The sequence below is a fragment of the Genypterus blacodes genome, unplaced genomic scaffold (assembly GCF_046128005.1).
Source record: "Genypterus blacodes isolate CSIRO-AG114 ecotype Tasmania unplaced genomic scaffold, CSIRO-AGI_Gbla_v1 ptg000238l_1, whole genome shotgun sequence".
NCBI classification, from domain to species: Eukaryota; Metazoa; Chordata; class Actinopteri; order Ophidiiformes; family Ophidiidae; genus Genypterus; species Genypterus blacodes.
Window position 1 is genome coordinate 16,551 of NW_027467036.1, and position 20,950 is coordinate 37,500.

The following is a 20,950-nucleotide window of genomic DNA, read 5'->3' on the forward strand; positions in this document are numbered from 1 at the left end:
CCTAGGTAACCACTCGATACACTTTTCAGCGCGGTCACTGCCATGACCATGCTGGGTCCAGGTAGATCTGGACCTGGTTGACATCCTGCTGGATGATGCAGATCATCATCAGTAGCCTGTAAGCAGTCAGCAGTCGTTGTGATCACAGTGACTGCTTGTCGTCCCAGCAGCAGGGCGGGTAGTGTTATCAAAGTATCACTAGTACTTAAGGTTTTGTTCTGCTCCCGTCATGCGATCCTTCAGAGGGGCTGTACCTTTACGGGGGCCAAGGCTGCTGGCTCTGAGAGGGCCCTCTTCACTCAGTGTAAATAAGAACGGAATGTGAACTCAAATAAGTCCCAGTCCACATAAAGTGGGACCACACTGCTCAGGCACCACATGAAACAGAAAGCATACAGTCAACGTATTTATGCGCTCTAATTACAGCTGCCAGTCCCGCAGTTTAACCCTTACAGGCCTCAGCTGTACTTGGGCTCAACTTGCATAAATCTTGTTATCCTGAGCTCATTCATTCCCTCAGCATGTTCCTGTACCTTGGATCTGTTTACGCCCTCTCTCAGCCTACATGTGATCAAGACTTCTGTAAATCAAGTCTTTCCTAATAAAGTGAGAGACACTTGTTGCAGCCACGGCCCTCTCAACATGCCGTGACCAGGCCCAGTGTCAGACATAAAGCCCCCCTGGAAAAGGGTCCGGACTGGAAACGAGTTGGTATAGCGAGCAGAGTCCAGGCTTTGGTCTCTTCCCTTCACATACATTGAGAGAATCAGCATTGGTCTCCATCCACCGTGTCTATCAGCAGAAACCAAAGACTGGCTTAAAGCCGTAGGGCTCCTTTTCTGATGGCCTTTGGCGGCTCCTCTCTATGTGAAGAGGCCGCTGACTTAGTAAGGGCAAAGTAAACAGAGCTATCACGCCATCGCACCCTGATGGGAGAGTCTAGACTCCTAGAGCCTTAGGAGGAAGGATAGATAGATACACCATTTTCATTTTCACTACATGTTTAAGTGTAAGATACATTTGAGAGCCGATGGACTTAAAATAAACATGAGGGCTGGACTTGAAGGCCTCGGCTCAGTCCGGCAGTTATGAAGACAAATATTTCCCTTTTGGATCAGTCAGCCAAGGAAAGGTGTGTTTGGAGAGGAGACAGAGGGCCGCTTTGTCCCCCTCCCCAACAGGTCAACTCCCTCAGCCTCAGCCTCAGCCCCAACCCCCCTCCCCTTCTTCAGCCCCACCTCCCTGCCCCGTGGTTCCCTGCATGTGTTCTCCTGGAGCTCAGACAAACCTTCATGCCGAGGAGATGATGATATCTCTTCTTTGCCGCTCCCTCCTGCTCGTCCTCGCCCAGCAGGTAAGAGCTTCATCTTCTTCTCCTCTTCCTTCTGCCTGCAGTGTAAAGAGAGGACTCAGAAGCTAGATCAGGGTTTATAAACTTGTCTTCCAACTTCATTCCAAAGCAGTTCTTTTTATGACTTTGCTATAATTGTAAGGTAAAAAGTAAATAGTGAACTGAACTGAACTTCCTGTGTTGAGCCTCTTGGAGACAGCAGCTCCTTCTACGTCCTTCCTCTTCTTTAAACCAGCAGTTATATTTATTAACCCTAACCCTTTCAGCAGATAACCAGACTTTATTTAAATCAAGAACCATCATGTGAGAACAGAGATCAAAAGATGTCTCCTAGCAACCGTCACTGTCAAAACATTTGGGGCATTTGATAAATAAAAACTATTTTCCAGGCCTAGAAAAAAAAATCAAATATGAAATCAAAAATCACGATTTTCACGATTTTGATGACAGTTGAACACTTTTTTTTGTCAACACTAATTTTGATTTTGATTGGTTGTAGATGAGCCTGAGTGTTTGGTTGTGTGGTGGCGAGCTTGGCAGAGGAGGGGGAGGAGGAGGAGGAGCTCAGTTTGAGATCTTTGCATTGAAGGTTTTCACACCATAAAATGAGCTCATTGAGTAAACGTGGCAGAAAGGCTTCAGATTTTTGGCCTAACCCTCAGTGACCTCTGGAGGAACCGAGGAGTCGGAGCACAGACGGCACCGTGAGCAGATTGCATCACAGCACACACACCGAGCAAAACAAACCCAGAATATGAAGCCTGCAGGAAGGAAGAGAGGAATATTCATGCTGAGCTCTAAATACACTTTGTTTTCCCACCCTGACTGTGACTGCAGTTCATTTAAACACAGTTCTGAACCATGTTGTCACACAGGGGAGCTCCGCCTCCTCTGCCTCCCTGAGCTGTCAGATGAAGCTGCAGCCTTTAGCCTCCATATGCTATAGGGGGGCAAAGAGGCCATTGGTGACTAAACCCCCCCCACCCCCCCTTTAATAGGAGTGAGGGCTAAACCGTGCCAAGCGGGCGGATTGGTCAAACTGAGAGAGCATGAATGAGCCCTTTGACCCCAGCAGGCTCTTTGTCCTTCTCCTCACAGAGCCTCAGCGGGGCTCAGACCCATGGGCAGCTGCAGGCTCCCCGGGGGGGCCATGCCGCGGCCGAGAGGCGTCAGTTCTGCCAGTGGCCCTGTAAGTGCAGGGAGAGACCCCAGTGCGCCCCGGGGGTGAGCTCCGTGCTGGACGGCTGCGGCTGCTGCAAGAGCTGCGCCCGGCAGATGGGCCAGGCGTGTAACGAGAGGGACGTCTGCGACCCGCACAAGGGCATGTACTGTGACTTCTCTGCTGACCGGCCCAGATACGAGGTCGGAGTGTGTGCCTGTGAGTGAGACTGTTGGTTACTATGGTTACTAAAGAGTATCACTGTATAGAAACATATTCTAAAATGCAAAGCACCTTCCTGAGCTGGACTCAGCGGCTCCATCCTGACATGTTTTCCTCCTCCTCCTCCTCCTCCTACTCCTCTTCCTCTCAGACCTGATGGCGGTGGGCTGCGACCTGAATGGGGCCCACTATGAGAACGGTCAGGCGTTCCAGCCCAGCCCCCTCTATAAGTGCACATGCATCGGCGGGGCCATCGGCTGCACCCCCGCTTTCACCCACAAGCCCGCCGCTCTGTTGGGCCCCGCCCCGCTCATGGGCAACATGCCAGCCGGCCTCCACAGCAGCCAGAGCCCAAAGAAGCACCAGCAGGACACGAGCTACACGGCCATGTCAGGTGTGTGTTTATACAGCAAACGGGTGGAGAAAGGCCAGCTTGTCTGCTCTGGAATTCTAATTGGCGTACAAGTGAGAGAGCGTTTCATTACTCTGGCAGAGGGAGCAGAGCAGCCATGCCCAGTGTGGTCAGACGCCGAGGGACACAGAGAGATGGAGGGGTCACTTACACACACTCACTAGACTCATTAAGGGACTCAGATTGGGATGAAGATTAGCAGATTAGCAGAGTTCACTTTGTTTGTAAAGTTTGAGAAGTTTTTCCCTTCACTCTGACATTTCACACAAGAAGCTGTTTGGCTGAGCACTGAGTCTGCACACACACACACGCACGCACGCACGCACGCACGCACGCACGCACGCACGCACGCACGCACGCACGCACGCACGCACGCACACACGCTTTGATGGTAATTTGTCCAAATTCAGTCCCTGTGTTTGTCTCTATAAGTTGTCTCATTGTGTAGATGGTGGGTCTAGAGTACCTGAGGGTCTGGAGCTCTTGAGGGTCTTGATCTTCATCATAGCGTGGGTGTGGCAGCCACACAGTGGGCCTTTGTGCAGGGTGGTGTTGACACAGTGCCCTTTAACTGTAATACTGAAAGCTTACAGGGATCCTCCTTTAGCCTGGAAGAAGAACTGCCTGGTCCAGACCACGCCCTGGAGCCCCTGCTCCAAGACCTGCGGCCTGGGCATCTCTGTGCGCGTCAACAACGATAACGGCAAGTGTGAGATGAGGAAGGACCGGCGCCTGTGCCTGCTGAGGCCGTGTGACAAGAACGTGCTAAAGAGCATCAAGGTAAGAGAGAGACAGAGACACACACAGAGACACACACACACACACACACACACACCCCTGGAGTGTGATATGAAGAGGATTATGATTGATGCCTGTTTTCTCCTGCAGGTTCAGAGAGGAAAGACGTGTCGGCCAAAGTTCCAGGCTAAAAGAGCAGAGAAGCTGAAGCTGTCTGGCTGCTCCAGCACCAAGGCCTTCAGGCCCACGTACTGCGGCGTCTGCACAGACAAGCGCTGCTGTGTTCCCAACAAGTCACTCATGATCACCGTCAGCTTCAGCTGCAAAGGAGGCTCCAGCACCAAGTGGAAGATGCAGTGGATCACTTCCTGTGTGTGTCAGAGGAAGTGCGGTGATCCAGGTGACATGTTCTCTGACCTGAGGTTACTCTGATGGAGAGAGGACTGTGAGGGTTAAATAAAAGAAGAAATACTCCTCAGCTGTGTGAGCCTGTGTGATGAGAACATACAGCCTGGTCCAGACCTGCAGCTCCGCCTCTTTCTGGGTGGGAGGAGCTTGATGCTCTGTTCAAGGCTTTACCAGGGGGCAGAGGCTTTCCTCTGGGTAAGGACAGTAACTGCCCCCCTTTCCCTTCCCCTTCCCCCAGTCCTGAGTGTCCACTGAGTGGTGCTGTTATGGTTTTTATTTCAGGAAACCTGGAAATCCCCTTAATCATTGAGTTGTCATTGTTTTCTTTGTTATATATATTTATATATTTACATCTTAGTTTTATAAACTCTCTAAGGTAATAACAGAGCAGTGAGCCGCTCTGTCTCTGTCCCTGTAAACATCTGAACCTCATGTTGACCCTCTGACTGTGGACTTCAGTCAGCAGAGAAAAGACATTCTGCCTCCTCAGTTGTTGTTTCAGGATCATCATCAACTTCTACAGCTGGAGCTTCATTTTAAAGATGCACTTCCTGTTTATTGTTTTCACAAACAATCAAGGCACAATTTATATATAAAAATATATACAGAGAGTTTGTTTGTGTGAAGTGGTTGAAGCACACAGACACACACAAAAACACAGACAGACAGACAGACAGACAAACAGACACTGGCCTTCAGGTGGCGATGCAGAGTCTGGGTGCGTCAGGCTCCAGCCGAGTGTGACTGACATCCAGATGTTGATACTCTTCTATGAGGGAGCTGAGAGAGGTGAGGGCCTCAGAGAAGAAGCTCTGCTCCATCCCCTCTACATGCAGGTAGTGATGAAGATGAGCCTGACGAAGACAGAGGAACGTGTTAGAGTCGCTCTGTAGGTTTGTTTAGACATCATTTATAAGTAAAAGTAGCAGAATCAGTATTGAAGCAAAGACAGGGAATCACCAGACGACACCTCACACTGGCTGTGTCCAATCAGGGGACAGCACCGGGTCAATACCATCTGAGCTCCATGCCACCCTGATGCAGACAGACGGGGCTCACCTTCTTCCTGTAGAGCCTGCTGAAGCGCTCTCTGAGCTCCATGAAGGTGGGCTTCACACAGGTGTTGTTGGCGAGGGCGAGCAGGGAGTGGGAGTGGCCTACAGGGGGAACTGAGCACAGGCCCGTCTTCCAGCCCTCCTTGTTCCACGAGACAAAGGGCAGCGAAGGCCTCAGCCTGGAGGAGAAAACAGACCAGAGACACTTTGTTCTACTGTGCAGCATCTTCCAGCATGCACTGCAGGGGGAGGGGGAGGGTTTAAAGGTCAACCAGTCAGATTATAAAAGGGAAATGTACACATGAAGGAAGGATGGAAGGAGAGAGAGTGAGTGAGTGAGTGAGTGAGTGAGTGAGTGAGTGAGAGAGCTGAATGCTGCACTCATAAATCACTGCCCTATAAGCAAAAACACACCCGGGGCTGAATGGAGGCTCTATGTGAACGATTTGGGAGAGTTTAGTGTGACGGTGATCAGTGAGGCTTCAGTCATGATGGTGAGAGAGGAGGAGGAGGAGGAGGAGGAGGAGGAGCAGCTCTGACCTCTCGATGTTCCTGCGGAGGTCAGACACCTGCACGTTGCCCCGCACCATGAGGGCACAGGCCAGGTACAGGCTGTGTCTGGGGTCGGCCCGGATCAGCTGGTGGTCTTTATTGAAGGCGTCACTGAACATCTGGTCCAGTCTGCACAGAACACAGGGTAGGAAACAGATCAGGATCAGATCCATCTTTAAACCAAGATTAACCCCTTCAGCTCAGAAGCACAGCACACAGACCTTCTGGTGGGGATGTTGACGTCGGCCAGCGTGTACAGAGGAGTGAGGCTGGGCACCAGGTAGTGCAGACGAGGGAAGGGGACCAGGTTCATGGGGATCTCGTTCAGATCCATGTTGAGGGAGCCTTCAAAACGGGCCGAGCTGCAACACACAGAACACACAGAAGACTGAACTCCACCTTCTCCTCAGAGATAACACCAGAGAGTCACAGGAGGCGGGGCTACAAAGGGCCTCCAGCTGAGGTCATGACTCCTCTGATCATCTCAGCAGTGTGGAGGCCTCACCTGGTGATGTTGAGCAGCAGGTTAGCTACGATGTTGTTCAGGGCATCAAAGGGCTTCTCTGTTCCGCCCCGCCCACAGCTGATGCTGCTCTCCTTTCTGATCCCAGCTCCTGTCCTTCCATCAGACATGTGCCTTATCTTGTTCACTATGTCCACCAGGGACTGAGAGAGAAGAGCCACAGTCCCTGAGGTCAGAGGTCAGAGGCTCACACGGTCAGTAGAGCTCTAGCAGAGCACTCACCTGGTTCTCCACAGGCAGGACGCAGTCTGCGTGCTCCGTCAGCTCTCTCATGGCCAGGACGCTGTTGTAGGGGGAGGTGATGACATCATCCTCAGCAGACGGGTAGATGGCCGTGACGATGCGGCAAACATCAGGGAACTCCTCCTCCAGCAGGCCCAAAACGCTGGAGCCCAGGCCCGAGCCCGTACCTCACATGGGGGAACACCAGACCTGTTAGTCACCGACTGAGCCTCCGTCTAACCTCAGCTCCTCCTCCTCCATATAACCTCAGCTCGTATGTGTTCTCTGTACCTCCTCCCATGGAGTGGATGATGAAGAAGCACTGCAGACAGTCACAATGTTCTGCTGCCCTCCTCAGCTTCTCCACGATCTGCTCCCTGTAGGCGGAGCCATACGTCATGTGACCCACCGCCCTACACAGGAGGAAGAGAGAGGAAGAAGAGCAGAGAGTTCTCCCTGGTTTTCTTGGAGCACTCTGGCTCAGGAGCTCTATGTTGTTGTGTCTCTCACCAGTTGTTCCCTGAACCTGACACGTCAGTGAGGAGCTGTGTGGTGTCGAACACCTCCCTCAGAGGGCCCTGCAGGAGCTCATTGACCACGCCCTCCTCCATGTCCACCAGCACCGCCTGCAGGAGCAAACACCATCATAAACACAGGCAGAGCTCTGATCTAAGTGAGGCTGGAAGAAGCAGAGGACTCACCCGGGCCTTCAGGTGCTGGATTCTCCCACCGAGCACACATGGATCCTCTCCACTTCTTCTGCAGAGGCACACGGAAACATGGAAACATGGAGACATGGAGACATGGAGACATTCAGAGCAGGGTGTGTGTGTGTGTGTGATTGTGTGTCAGACGAGTCTTCAATCGGAGGTTTAAGGTTCCAGTCCTCACCTTGAGTCCACATTCCTGAAGAAGCTGCTGAGGGCCTCATCATACACTCCTCTCTGAAACACACAGAGCAGAAGGTTCACACTGATGTGATCCCATCCAGGAAGGAACTATGACATCTCCTTGTGTTCACGTTGTGTTTACATCACATGTGTACATCTGCACTCACTTTGTTTACATGGGCGTGTTCTCTTAGAGCCAGATCCCAGAACCTGCAGCCCACCTGATTACCACACTGACCCACTAAGGAACACACGACATGAGGGTCAACATGAGACTCAACACGAGGTTCAACCTGAGGGTCAACATGAGCTTGACACTGGCCCAGGAAGGTTTCATGTTATGTTATCATATATTATTATATATATATATATTACGAGCATTTAATAGTAATTCTGTCCTCTGCTCCTGTAACAGTCTTACACACACACACACACACACACACACACACACACACACACACACACACACACACACACACACACACACACGAGTATTAAAGAGTCCTGACGCGTTTCTCCTCTTACATTAGCGCTTAAAGTGCTCAGAGCCTGGTAGCATCGATGCTAACATGTAGCTTCACTCACCCTGAACCACCACCGACTGCGTCATGGCGACACAAAACCGGAAAACAACTTTATATCACTAAAATAAACTTCATATTAACGAGACAGTCAGCAACCGTTTGTGCCGCGCGCCTCTGCACTACTGTCGCCTGCTGATGACGTCAGTCATGGAGACGGACTTGCTTCCGTAAACAATGACGTCCACTACGTTCACTGATAATAATAATAATAATAATAATAATAATAATAATAATAATAATAATAATAATGTAAATAAAGGGAGTAAAAACAACTGAACGCTTCATAAAACAGATGTTTAAAGGCAGAAAAAGTTCCTTATAATTCAAACTAAAGGTACATGGTTGATTGTGGCGTTTATTGTTTTACAATTCATTTATTGTATAACGACGCGACGCGATTAATGAACAGTAACAGTAAACAGGATTAGAATATATGATCAATACAATTTTGGAACATGAAACCATTTGGTCATTGATTCTTTGTTTTCACATTATTTGCAATATTAGTACATTAAGTTTTACATACATCAATCACACTGCAATAAGAAAAGAAAGACTTAACTCATGTACACGAAATAAATTTAAATCTTATAAAAGCTGTGTGTAAATCTCTGTTAAAAAATCGGGGAAACAGAAGCTCCTGTAATGTCCAGCAGGTAGCGCTGTTGACGAGTAGATCTCGAGGTAGGAAAAATATGAAATTAAAAGAAGAACAAATAAAAGAAACGACACAAATGCAATGGTTATAAATAAATATAATACATAATGATAATGTTGTGGGCCTGTGTGTGATATTGGACAACACAGATACATTTGATTTGATTTGATTTGATTTGATTTGATTTGATTTGATTTGATCTGAGTCCTCTGTGCATCAAGTTCAGTCATCCACTCTTCATCAGCGTGGCTCATAAATAGAGGAAGCAGCAAGTGATCCACTCTGTGACAGAAGTGTGAGGAGAAAAGAAACCACACAACAACAACAACAACTTGAAATGAAGAAGAGAGAGACTAAATAAATGTAAAAGTTCATTTATTCATCAGAGTTAAAGCAGAGTACAAAAGAAGGAAAGGTTGGAACATAAATCTATGAAAAAAACAAAACAAAATGTGCCGTGTTGAGGTTATAAAGTGAAGATGTGAACATAGAGAAGCTTAATGTGGGGAAAGTTTCAAATATCTCTAATGTTTCAAAAGAGTACAGATGAAGATTAACCCTGACTGATCTCATTCACAATGAGGACCCAAACTCTTCATCTAAACCCCATTTAGAACCACTAATCTATCATCCAATCAGTCATCAATAAGTGCATCAGGGAATTCTTTAGCTTGTACACAACGTGATTATGAAGAAATAACGATAGCAGTAAACTTCATATATGTGGCCTGTGTGTGTGTGTGTGTGTGTGTGATCTGGTGAACCTGATTACATTATGAGCCGATGAGCTTCAGTCTACAAACATTTATATGATTTGACATATTTCCAATTTAGTTTTGTAAAAGTCATCACATGAAAGATGAGAGAACTTACAGAGTGTTTTAAAGCTCTCACACATCAAAACCTCTCTAATCTGAGTCAAACATCATCATCTTCTCCGTGACGTTCATCTGTCTGATCTGGTCTCTCTGGGCCGGGGACATTTCTGTGTAAAAAAACAATAAAGAGTGAAAGAGTTATGATGCTTGTTCTTGTTCTTGTTCTTGTTCTTGTTCTTGTTCTTGTTCTTGTTCTTCTTGTTCTTCTTCTTCCTCTGGTGATGTGTTACGCCGCCGGGCAGCTTCCCACGCTGACGGCGCCGCTAACCAGAGCAGCTTTGTTGAAGCTCGCTCTGCTTTTGTTGATGGCCAGGTTCCTCATGCAGCCCACATAGGACTTCTTAGTGGCCACGCCTACCGGGAGGAAGGAGTCTGAGAGCAAGAAGAGCAGAGTCAGGACACTTTGAACCATCAGGAGAGAGAGACACACACACACAAACTGGCCTCACCTGGAGCTCCACCAATGAACACTGGCGTCCTGCTGTCTGTGGATGTGGAGTTCAGGGGTCCCACCACATGGTTGACCTCAGAGTCCACACCCAGCTGGATGACGTTAGCGTCCCGGATCACTGGGAGCAAAAAGGAGACGGGTTTAGCTGCAGAACTCTTTCCTCAATACAGAGTGAACACACACACACACACACACACACACACACACACACACACATTCTCACCTGTGATCCGGTGCCAGCTGCCAGCACACAGTCCCTGCTTAGGAGAGACTTCGGTGAAGAACTCGCGTCCACCCTCATTCACCAGAACCACCACCTGGAGAGACACGCCCACAGAATACATCAGTACTCTGTTCAGACACCAGCCTGCACAGACACCATCCTGCACAGACACCAGCCTGCACAGACACCATCCTGCACAGACACCAGCCTGCACAGACACTATCCTGCACAGACACCATCCTGCACAGACACCAGCCTGCACAGACACCATCCTGCACAGACACCAGCCTGCACAGACACCAGCCTGCACAGACACCAGCCTGCACAGACACCATCCTGCACAGACACCATCCTGCACAGACACTAGTCTAACCTAACTCCAGTCACTTACTGCCCCCTGATGGATGTAGATGGTGAGACGGCTCTCTGCGGTGTGAACATGCAGGAGCAGAGCAGAAGTCACGCGGGGGCGAACCTCCATCACCAGCTGGAACTTCAGCCCGAGGTTAAAGGTCTCATCTGAGGAGGAGAGCAATCAGTGTGAGACTCAGATAAGATCAGCAGGTGTTTAGATTAAACTCAAGCATTTAAACATCTAAATAGCAGTCAGGACAAACAGTGGGCGGCTGGAGGACAGAGAGGAGATCAAACCGGGCCCAGAGTGTAGCAGAGTCACACACGGGTCGCTTACTGACATGAAAGGAACCATCTAGACTTAGAGATCTGATCTGACTGGAGAAATGTTTGTTTCAGTCTGGAGAGTGAAGGTGCAGTATCTTCGCTCACAGCTGTTCTGAGGGCCTCAGGCTCTCAAACGGTTCCTGGATGTTTGCCAGAAGCAGATCTAATGAGCCGTGTGATGTTTAACAGATGCTCTGCTTCCAAACCATTGCAGATCCTTCCAGGATGTGTGCGTCGAAGCTGAACAGGTATCTGAACAAACGCCACCTGCATTTAGACTCAATGAACTTCAGGTCTTTACCCAGCACCACGTAGCCTCCTTCTTTGGAGAAGTAGGTTCCTGCCTCAGAAAGTCCCTCGAAGCACGGAGTGACCCCGAAGGTCTCAGCCACCGAGGACAGCCCCTGCCCGTCCAGCTGGAGGTTCTTCACACAGCCGGTGAAGCCGTAGGCCTTCCCTCCAGAGTTCCTCTGCAGGGAAACATGAGAGATGTCAACAGATCATAAAGAGCTTCCTAAAAAATGACAGGAAAGAGCGACGCTCATAACAGAGGAGGCCCAGAGGCTCAGAGGCTCAGAGGTGAAGGGCCGCATCAGTGACTTCCTGTTCTGTGGGAACATGATGGTTCCCACAACGACCGGCACAATGTGCCAGAAAACATGAGGCACATTCTTCTGTCTGTGTGCGGTGGAGTTACTGTACATATACACAGTTTATATGTTATATAGTTACACAAAATCTAACAGAAAGAAACTCTTTCTGATGTTCATGACTCTGTTCTGTTTCCTGCCTGAATGTGTCAACACGACTTCAGATTCAGATCTTGAGGGAGCAGATGTTGGTCTGTGTGGTACCTGGATGTTCTTGTGGGCGGTGCCTGGAGGAACCCCGCCCACATACGCGGGGCTGGTGACCTGCCAGGAGACGTTTCCTCCCTGAGCTCTGTCCTCCAGCACTGTGAGCCCGTCCATGATCAACCGGCCCATGCTGCCGTCACGGATAAAGATGACCTGTGACACAGAGGAGGAGAGGTCAGTGCGTCACACATACACACACACACACACACACACACACACACACACACACACGTCCAGGCAGGAGCTCACGTTGTGCCAGGAGCCGTCGTTGTATTTCTCCTCGCTCCTGATCTTCACTCTTTGGTCGCCCACGTTGAACATGAACACCAGCTTCCCGTTGGCCAGGAAGAGCGCCATGAAGTCGTCCTCTTGCACGTCAGACACGTAAAAGATGAGGCCGAAGGACGACTGTGTCTTCAGGGACAGAGAGAAGTGGGACCTGGGAGGAGCAAAGAGGTGATCAGACGTGCAGAAGGCTGGAGGAGGAAGGTGAGAGGAGGAAGGCCAGCCTGAGGTCAGACGTACCTCTGAGAGATGGATTCTGGGAGGTCTGTGAAGTGCTGCCTGCTGTTGGCGATGCCGCCGTAGCGGAAGGCTTGGCGTGTCACTCTGGGGCTGGAGGAGAGGTAACAGGGCGTAGCTTCCGATGGCTCCTCCTCCTCACTCCTCAACTCCGTCAGGCCCAGAGGGAGGATGGACTTATCTCTGGTTGCCTTAGTGACAGAGAGACATGAGTTTAAGGATGGACCAGAGGGCCGACGCCCAGTGAGGTTTGTGTAATGGACTCTGAGGCGTTACCTTGCTTGTCTGGTTGTGTTTGGGTGTAGAGGCTCTGTAGTGAGACAGCAGACCAGCAGGGGCCGGCTGGACCGGACAGTCCTGTAGGGACGTCTCTACATTCTCTGTGTACCTCTGGAAGTCCTCAGCCTCGATGTCCCGGTCCTGTCTGAAGGCAGGGAGAGACAAAGTCTATGTGCTGCCTGGTCTCCATGGCAACAAACGAGAGGCAGAGCCAGCGAGTGTGTGTGTGATGAAGCTGCAGATGAAGGTGTGTTACCTGTTGATGTAGGCGTAGCTGATGCAGCCAGTGAAGTTCTTAAAGCTGCTGCTCGGTGACCCTCCAAAATAAAAGCTCTTCACTGCAGAACCCGCCGAGCTTCTTGTTGCTGATGCAGAACGTTTCTTCTCTTGTTTGTCTGCGTCGTCCACCACCAGTGCGTGTCTGGAGACGTTACACACACACACACGTCAGTCACACAGCCCTGACCTCTCTGTCTGACTCTCATTCCTCTGTTTCGGTTGAAGACCTTTACTTACTTCATTTTGCTCACTGAAGCCACAAAGAAGTGCATCCTTCCATCGTTGTAATTCTTCTTCTGTGATTTGACTTTGGCTCCTTTGCTGTTGAGAACCACAGCTCCATTCTCCAGGGAGATGCTGAACTCATCCGACTGCAGAGACACAGAACATTCATCAGCGTTTCTGAAGCTAAGTGTCAGGACTTCTGTCTCCCGTGTAGAGACGAGTGCTCACCCCCTCGCCGTGGTAGAAGAGGAGTCCACTGGGCTGAAGCGTTTTAAAGCTGAGGCCTCCCTCAAAGTTGCTGAAAGGTGAGATCTTTGCAGTGGATCCCAGGAAGCTTTCTCCAGTGAAGTAAGCTTTACGGGACATCTGTCACACACACACACACACACACACACACACACACACACAAGTTAAAGTTTGGATGTTGGAGTAAAACAACGCGTGTCTCTGTGTGTGTGTGTGTGTGTGTGTGTGTGTGTGTGTGTGTGTGTGGAAGGTAGCGACGTACAAACGACTCCTCTGGGCAGCCGCTGCTGATGCCGATGGTGCCGGGCTCCTCCAGCAGGTTGAAGTCTTTCTTCTGGAACTGGAAACCTTTCACGCAGCCTTTCAGGCCCACAACAGAGGCCAGCTCAGGCCTGTGGACACACACACACACACACACACACACACACACACACACACACACACACACACACACACACACACACGTTTAAATATGATTTCTTTATCTCCTCAGGCTCAGCAGGGAGTTGGATCCTGGAGGTCAGGGGCCCCATGGAGCTCACCTGGACTGGAGGATCTGTGAAGGAGCTCCACCGATGTAGATATCTGAGAAGGGCAGTGTGGTCTTGGAATTCTCCATAGATTTGATGTGGATCTTGTCCACCAGCAGGATGACCTTCTTGGAATGATGGTAGATCACTGACACCTGCACAGAGTGTGTGTGTAAGTGTGTGAGTGTGTGAGGCAGGGGTTCAGCTGGAGCTCAGTCAGTAAAATGAGGCGACAGGCTCAAACCTCATGGTAACGTGCGTTGTTGATGTGCAGCTTTGGTGAGTTACTGTCCAGGACTGTGGGCCCGCTGCTGAAGCCGAAGTCGTACGTGAGGCGCAGGATGCCGTTCTTCATGTCTAAGAGGAAGTACTTATCCTGAAAACAAGAGGTAAACTGCTTTAGCTTCTCTCCTGCATGGAGCTCTGGAGATGATCCATTAAAACAGTTGTCCTTGACTGAATCAGCTCCATCTCACTCTGCTCCTATCTGAGCAGAGAACCTGAGGGCTCAGAGAACCTGATGGACAGTCTCTCACCTCGTTGACCATAAGCAGCAGGACTCCATTGTTTGCGACCGTTCGCACGGCGATATCGAATCTCGTGACAACACCAAACTTCCCTCTCCTCTCGATGTCGCTGATGAGTGCGTATCCTGTCCCATCAAAGAGGTAACTGGCGATACGACTCTGGGAGAACGCCAGCTTGTACCTGAGAGCAGGAGGAGGAGGAGGAGGAGGAGCAATGTGATTAGCTGTCAGATAGACTGCAGGGTGACCACTGCACTCAGGTCAGAAACATCTCAAACCTGGGACAAGGTGTGGATGCCACCACGTTCATCTGGTGAGTCTCTTTGAAGTTGTACAGGCTGATGACATCGTTGTTGACTGAGGCTAACTCGATGCAGCCCACAAACGGAGCCAGACTCAAAGGAGGAGGAAGCTAAGAGAAGACAAAGAGACATAAAGCAGGGAGTAAATTCAGAGTGACTCAGATGCTTTCAGGAGCGTTGACAGGAAGGACTCTGAGGCTGTGGTACCCTGATGTCTGCAGGGACCCCCCCCACAAAGAACACGATGTCCTTGGGGTCGATGTCGAACAGCGAGTGTGTGCCCAGCCCCTCGCCCGTCTGGATGAACTTCTGCTCGTCCGTGCTGCTCTGGCTCGGGATGGTCAAGAAGACTTTTCCATGTCTCCCCAGCCTGCCACCAGGGGGCACAACGGAGCAACAAGTGAGAAGACAAACTTAAGAGATGTAACCATGGTAACATGCACATGTATTTGCATGTACTGCCATTAAAGCTAAAATATAATGAGGAACTGTAAATGTGGTGACTGAATAAATAGATTTACAATCACATAATCTAGATCTGTTATGTTTATGTTTATGTTTTTATTCATATCACATTTATTTGTTGCCTTATCCTGAGTGTACAGTATGAACCTGTAGGTGAGCACAGGGACTGAGGGAGTCTTACCTCTCTACTTTGACGTAGTTGAACACAGCAGGCCACTGGCTGACGGGCTTGGAGCTCAGTGGGATCTCCACATCTTCACCCCCCAGGTTGTACACGTAGACCAGGTTGTCATTCTTGATTGCCAGTCCCATGTAGTCTTTCCTGCCCTGCAGCCAGAAGCACACAGACTCACCTCAGCCCTGGAAACAACACTGAGGTCTCTGGTCTCTTGGAGACCGTCTGAAAGAGGCAACTGTGCTTTCAAAGGCCTTCATTCCTGCTCTCATGATCACAACAAGTGATTCATCTCCACTAGCTGCTCTCTGCCTTTCATCTCTGCTCCTCTGGGTGAAAGTCTGGCCAGTTTCAGCAGCTGGAACTCAAAGACAAAACCCACCAGGTCCACTTTCCCTCAGTGAATAGGACCAATACATCACTGCATTGGCTGAGGATGAGTGAGTCTGTGCTCATCTCTGCTTCAGCTCCCACAGCCAGGATCCAAACACTCATCTGGTATATTGGTACGTCAGTACTTTGTGGACAAAGGATCCTAACTTACAAGAGGAGAGGTAGAAGTATGCAGAAGTAATGAGCCTGTAATAAGGGCCTGTGTTTTTGAGACAATGCTTATTTGAAGGTGAGCCTGTAACTCTGTACTGTTTATTCTGAAAGGACTGGAAGTACACACATACTCCGATCCACACACAAAGCTAGAGGACATCTTACTCTACATCCTATCAAACATGAAGATAAGAAGCAGATGAAGCACCTTCTCCTTCTTTTCTCTGGAGATCAGTTTTTGTATAGTATTGTAATGTTTGGTTGTGTATTTGCTGCGTGCTCTCACGTTTCGGTCTCCCAGGTAGAAGATGAAGCGGTCCTCTATGGGGTCTTTGTCCGGGTCCACTCTGATGAACAAGCTGATGGACGTCACTGTCTTCAGCTCCTCCAGGTTGGTGTGAGGATGAACCTCCACTGAAGATTGTCCATTGAACTTCATGGACACTTGGACCTGATGGTGATGATGAAAGGTGATGTCATGACGTCTTCCTTTCAGTGCTTTGACTCCAGCTCGAGTCTTGGACTGAACTCACCTTCTTGGCGACGCTGCGGGCCTGAGCGATGAGCTCTCTTATCCTCAGGATGTTGGTGGTCACGTTGTTGACAGGCTTCTTCTCCTCCACCACCTTCAGCTTGTCCAACAGCTCCGGTACCAGGATGTTCAGGTTCTCCACTGTGGAGCACAGAACAAAGAGAAAACAAGGATTTAAAACACGACACATGTCAAAGTCCAATAACACACATCTGACTCTTGGTTATCGTCTTTCCACCTAAAAGGGTTTGGTTCTGGAACACGTTCTGTTCAGTGTCAGTGAAACCAATGTGCTATCTAGAGAACCAGCCCACGGTGGTTTGCTGTGCCTGCAGAGGACTCAGAGCTGCTCCGCAAGAATTAGAAGCTAAAGGAGCGCTCCATGATATCTAGCCACTGCAAACAATTCTAGTACCTGCTTCCCCGGCTGAGTCGACGGCCTGCTCGTAAGCGACGGTGGAGTAATCGTTGTTCTTCATGTTGGTGGCCCACTCCTCCACCTTGGTGCTGATGGGGGTGATGGTCTGCAGGACCTCCATGGAGCGGTTCAGGGTCCCCTCAGCCACTTCCTGGGAGAACTCCAGACGCTTGGATGTTCTGTCTGTGGAGGTCAGGAGATCAGGGTGAGCAGGAGGAAGAGGTGACATCACACTCTGTAGTTTGAGCTCTCATCAGTGACCTTTGACCTTGTCTGACCTTACCCGTCTGAATTCCACTGATGTCCTGCACCATCTCTGCCAGCTTCTTGGTGTTTTGCTCCAGGATCTCTTGCGTCTCCTCAATGTATTTGAGCTTATCAGCCACGTCGTCTTTGGTCTCTGTGGACAACAGTGGAGGTCAGGTGACACACGGACACACAGACACACAGGACAACATGTCACAGAGTAAACCTGCATACCAATGTGTTCTGATCGCAGCGACACAGAATGCTTGAAGGAGTTTTCGCTCTGCTTGACCAGGAAGTCGAGCTGCGTGTCGACCCCGGCAATGGCCTGAAACACAGGAAAGGTGTTTTAATGTGTGTGTGTGGGCTTCTCTGTGGGCGTGGCCTGTGATGTCACTCACATCATGAGTCCTCTGGGACAGGTCCAGGGTGGTGATGGAGGTGATGTTTGCGTCATCCACGTATTTCACAATGTTGTTGTAGACGTTGGCGGCGCTTATCGCCCGCTGCACAAAGCCATTGGCGTCGCTCTGTCTCAGATCCCTGCAGCCAGAGCGACACAGAGAAGTTCACTGATGGTGTACAGAGCCACAGAATCAGCACCAACATGCAGTGTGTGTGTGTGTGTGTGTGTGTGTGTGTGTGTGTGTGTCTCACTCCTCCAGCCGGTTGGCCTGGCTCTCCAGCGCCTCAGCGTGCTCGTCAGCCCTCTGCACCAGGTCTCTGTCTGCCAGAGAGAGGCGCTCCGTCTTCTCCATCAGCTGCTGGCCGGCGCCGTCGATCGCTGCATGGTACTCGGTCACGTTCTGCACACACACACACACACACACACACACACACACACACACATACACACACACGACTTGTGAGAACATTCCACTGATTACATTCATGTCTCATCCCTCTGTCCTTTTATCTTTACTGAGGTCATCTTCAGATCGAGGTTTTACTCTGTGGTTATTCACAAAACACACACACACACACACACACACACAGACACACACACACACACACACACACACACACACAGACACACACACACACACACACACTTACAGAGCTAACATTGTTACCCAGGGATGATTGTGTTTACACTCAGTGACTCAGAGGGCAGAGATGTTTGGGAATGTTGCTTATTGAATCTCATGCAATCCCCAGAGTGCTGCTCAATCAGGTTAAGGCTCTCCTGCAGGTCGAGTCTTTGAGTCACTTTCAGCCTCAGAGTCTCAGCAGCCTGCATGCTGTCAGACTCAGCCTGGTGTGTTGAGCCTCACCTGCACCATGAGCTCCACCTCAGCCAGGCCGGTTCTGGTTTCAGCGATGATGTCATCAGCTGCTCCCAGTGTGGCGTTGACGGCAGCGTGATCCTCAGTCAGCCTCTGCTGCTCCGCCTGCAGGGACACGAGGGAGGAACGAGTGAACAAACCATCGGCTTCATCTTCCTCATGAGGAGCAGCAGTACAGAGCGTCACACAGGGTTACCATGGATACAGAGTGAAAAGGGCAACAAAGAAACAAATGGTGAAAATAGTGATAGAAAACTAAAAAATGTAGAATAGCAACTTAAAATAATGATCTGTGATAAAAGTTTAAAGATTCTTTGATTGACACCAGGAGAGGAAGCTTCACTCATGTATCAGGTCGTCTGTGCTCACTGGATTTGCTCACTGGGGTTGGTGCTACAGTTCAGACTGTACACCTCTAACCTGATCACTGCATGTCTGTACAGCATAATGGTGTGTGTGTGTGTGTGTGTGTGTGTGTGTGTGTGTGTGCAGCTGGTGTTGACCGCTCTGTGCTGAAGCTGGTAGAGCTCCAGATTAACAGAGGCTCCCTGTTTGCTCAGTTTCACCATTCAGGGCATTGATTTACACACACACACACACACACACACACACACACACACACACACACACAGAATGCAGCAGCAGCTGTTCTGCTGGTTCAGGCTGGATCAGAACTTCCTGCTCTGAATTCCGAGCTCTAATAATTTCACACACAGATTAACCCTTTAAAGGAACATTACAACTGTTTCTACTCCTCACCCAACGTGCAGAGAGAAACCTGGGACCTGTGAAACTCTACATGGAGACGCTCTGCACGTGTGTGTGTGTGTGTGTGTGTGTGTGTGTGTGTGTGTGTCACAGCCTGATAAATAAAGCTTCCTGACCCGAGAATCTCTGGGAATCTCCATGGGAAAAATGCAGAGATGTTTGCGTGTGGAGGATCTGGATGTTCTCATGGGAAAGTGTGGTAGAGCAGCAGTTCTTCTCCCCCACAGTGGGCCTCCTCCAACTGTAACAGGCCAGAGCGTCCACAGCTGCTCTCTGCTCTCAGCACTCACATACCAGCAGTAATGGAGCCTGATGAGTCTCAGGCTCTGTTATCTCCACGTGATCAAGCAGCACTCGCCTTTCTGGAGTGTTTGAGATGTGTGGAGATGAAGCACATGGAGGAGGAACTCAACACCAACGACTGAGTCTCAACTAATCCAGAGTGAGTGACAGAGTGGAGAGAGCAGAGGGAGGAGAGGAGAAGGTCTGAGAAGGGTCAGGGGCTCTCACCTCGCTGCTCTGGACCTTGAAGACGTTGGCTTTGTTCCTTTCCTCGCTCTCCTTCACGGTGTCGGCTGCCTTGGACAGGAGCATCTGAGCGTCTGACAGCTTGGTGCTGAAGCGGGTCAGAACCTCCCTGATGGGAGAGAGGCGGCCGTCTGTGCTCATCAGCTTCTTCTCCAGCTGACGGACACGCCGGAGCACTGCAGGCACAAACAGGGGATGATGTCAGAACTGCTACTGTAGGTAACAGGCTGTGTGTGTGTGTGTGTGTGTGTGTGAGACCCTCACAGTCGTGCGCCTCGGTGGACTCGTCGGTGGCTCCAGGTTCTCGGGGAGACAGATCCAGTGTCCTCATCCAGGCCAGCATCCTCTGAGCCAGTTCTGAGCTCCGCCTCACCAGCTCTGGGTCCAGGTCCTGCTGGACGCTGTACAGCTCCCAGTCATGGACCATCTCTGAAGAACAAGGAGAAGGTATAGGAGGAGGTCAGCAGATATATGTGAAGCACCTTTCATCCTCATCATCATCATCACGTACACACAGATGGTTCACCTTCGATCAGCGCGTTGAGGTCGGTCAGGTTGGCGCCCAGCTGCTCCGCCAGTGTGAAGGTCAGCAGGGTGTCTTCATCCAGCTGAGAGCCCAGAGCCTCAACCACACTCTCCTGACAAACCAACACATTTGATCAATCACCATCCATCACCTCATGGATCAATGGAGGGGATCTGCTCACCATCGCCACCAGCTGTTTGATGTCCGACACTACAGCGTCTGTGGTTTCCTCCAGCAGGTCGGTCTGCGTCCTCATCACAGACGACTTGTTCCTCCAGCCCAGGAACTGAGTCTGGGAGCAGAGGAGGTCAGGGAGGTCAGGGAAGCATCTGAGCAGGGTACTGATCCGTGTGTATGTGTGTGTGTGTGTGTACCTGCAGGCGGTGAGCCGTGTAGTTGTAGTACTTGAGTCTGTCGTTGGCGGCGGCGCCGGTGGAGATGTTCAGCACGCCGACTCTCAGCTGGTCCACGGTCTTGTTGGACACCTGCATGTCTCTGATCAGGTGCCAGATGCACTCATCACAGGCTGAGACAGAGGAGGAAGATGAAGACGAGGATGACACCACGGTAAAATACCTCTGTGACTTTGTGCTGTGACCTTTGACCTTCTGCACTTACTGAGGTTGCACAGGTTGACGGTTGCAGCTTCCAGCAGACACTCGCCGGTGTGTGTGTCACAGTGTCCA

The 20,950-nt window shown here is 50.3% G+C and overlaps 3 protein-coding genes across 4 annotated transcripts in view; 1 reads left to right on the top strand and 2 right to left on the bottom strand.

Annotated features, from left to right (window-relative positions):
- Positions 1-1,287: 1,287 nt before the first annotated feature.
- ccn6 (cellular communication network factor 6) lies at positions 1,288-4,745 on the top strand. Of its 2 annotated transcripts, none has more exons than XM_076170998.1 (5): positions 1,288-1,354; positions 2,450-2,729; positions 2,884-3,126; positions 3,752-3,924; positions 4,033-4,745. In XM_076170998.1, the coding sequence occupies exons 1-5, from the start codon at positions 1,304-1,306 to the stop codon at positions 4,312-4,314; spliced, it is 1,029 nt and encodes a 342-aa protein (XP_076027113.1). In that variant the 5' UTR covers positions 1,288-1,303; the 3' UTR covers positions 4,315-4,745. The 2 variants fall into 2 exon arrangements, with proteins under 2 accessions (XP_076027113.1, XP_076027112.1); XM_076170997.1 differs by having other exon boundaries at positions 3,731-3,924; positions 4,033-4,744.
- Positions 4,746-4,753: 8 nt separating this feature from the next.
- Positions 4,754-8,242, bottom strand: tube1 (tubulin, epsilon 1). Its single transcript, XM_076170996.1, has 12 exons — positions 8,118-8,242; positions 7,700-7,773; positions 7,534-7,586; positions 7,344-7,401; positions 7,153-7,268; positions 6,934-7,055; positions 6,643-6,830; positions 6,403-6,563; positions 6,119-6,259; positions 5,886-6,026; positions 5,350-5,524; positions 4,754-5,144 (listed from the first exon to the last, which is right to left on the bottom strand). Exons 1-12 carry the CDS (start codon positions 8,140-8,142, stop codon positions 4,986-4,988), a joined length of 1,413 nt encoding a protein of 470 aa, XP_076027111.1. The 5' UTR covers positions 8,143-8,242; the 3' UTR covers positions 4,754-4,985.
- Positions 8,243-9,132: 890 nt separating this feature from the next.
- Positions 9,133-20,950, bottom strand: part of lama4 (laminin, alpha 4) — a 20,136-nt gene continuing 8,318 nt past the window's right edge. The window contains exons 9-41 of the mRNA XM_076170993.1: positions 20,883-20,950; positions 20,639-20,790; positions 20,446-20,556; positions 20,265-20,376; positions 20,003-20,167; positions 19,721-19,914; positions 18,431-18,547; positions 17,814-17,962; positions 17,558-17,699; positions 17,391-17,484; positions 17,194-17,310; positions 16,908-17,093; positions 16,494-16,633; positions 16,247-16,411; positions 15,421-15,566; positions 14,982-15,144; positions 14,751-14,884; positions 14,482-14,653; positions 14,190-14,321; positions 13,958-14,100; positions 13,678-13,807; positions 13,398-13,535; positions 13,182-13,315; positions 12,922-13,086; positions 12,663-12,810; positions 12,390-12,577; positions 12,114-12,303; positions 11,862-12,017; positions 11,309-11,477; positions 10,718-10,845; positions 10,327-10,420; positions 10,102-10,221; positions 9,133-10,024 (exon numbers count right to left, since the gene is read on the bottom strand). The exon at positions 20,883-20,950 is cut by the window's right edge and continues 16 nt beyond it. Coding sequence (XP_076027108.1) covers positions 9,879-10,024; positions 10,102-10,221; positions 10,327-10,420; positions 10,718-10,845; positions 11,309-11,477; positions 11,862-12,017; positions 12,114-12,303; positions 12,390-12,577; positions 12,663-12,810; positions 12,922-13,086; positions 13,182-13,315; positions 13,398-13,535; positions 13,678-13,807; positions 13,958-14,100; positions 14,190-14,321; positions 14,482-14,653; positions 14,751-14,884; positions 14,982-15,144; positions 15,421-15,566; positions 16,247-16,411; positions 16,494-16,633; positions 16,908-17,093; positions 17,194-17,310; positions 17,391-17,484; positions 17,558-17,699; positions 17,814-17,962; positions 18,431-18,547; positions 19,721-19,914; positions 20,003-20,167; positions 20,265-20,376; positions 20,446-20,556; positions 20,639-20,790; positions 20,883-20,950 — 4,708 coding nt within the window. The 3' untranslated portion in view covers positions 9,133-9,878. The remainder of the gene's footprint in view (positions 10,025-10,101; positions 10,222-10,326; positions 10,421-10,717; positions 10,846-11,308; positions 11,478-11,861; positions 12,018-12,113; positions 12,304-12,389; positions 12,578-12,662; positions 12,811-12,921; positions 13,087-13,181; positions 13,316-13,397; positions 13,536-13,677; positions 13,808-13,957; positions 14,101-14,189; positions 14,322-14,481; positions 14,654-14,750; positions 14,885-14,981; positions 15,145-15,420; positions 15,567-16,246; positions 16,412-16,493; positions 16,634-16,907; positions 17,094-17,193; positions 17,311-17,390; positions 17,485-17,557; positions 17,700-17,813; positions 17,963-18,430; positions 18,548-19,720; positions 19,915-20,002; positions 20,168-20,264; positions 20,377-20,445; positions 20,557-20,638; positions 20,791-20,882) is intronic.

Excerpts from the sequence above, each read along its gene's own strand:
- tube1 (XM_076170996.1), bottom strand. The coding sequence starts at position 8,142 with ATGACGCAGTCGGTGGTGGTTCAGG. Across the intron at positions 6,564-6,642 it reads TCCTGCCTGTGGAGAACCAG|TCCCTGGTGGACATAGTGAA; the intron begins GTGAGTGCTCTG and ends CTTCTCTCTCAG. Across the intron at positions 6,027-6,118 it reads GTCAACATCCCCACCAGAAG|ACTGGACCAGATGTTCAGTG; the intron begins GTCTGTGTGCTG and ends TGTTCTGTGCAG.
- ccn6 (XM_076170997.1), top strand. The coding sequence starts at position 1,304 with ATGATGATATCTCTTCTTTGCCGCTCCCTCCTGCTCGTCCTCGCCCAG. Across the intron at positions 1,355-2,449 it reads TGCTCGTCCTCGCCCAGCAG|AGCCTCAGCGGGGCTCAGAC; the intron begins GTAAGAGCTTCA and ends TTCTCCTCACAG. Across the intron at positions 3,127-3,730 it reads GAGCTACACGGCCATGTCAG|CTTACAGGGATCCTCCTTTA; the intron begins GTGTGTGTTTAT and ends TAATACTGAAAG.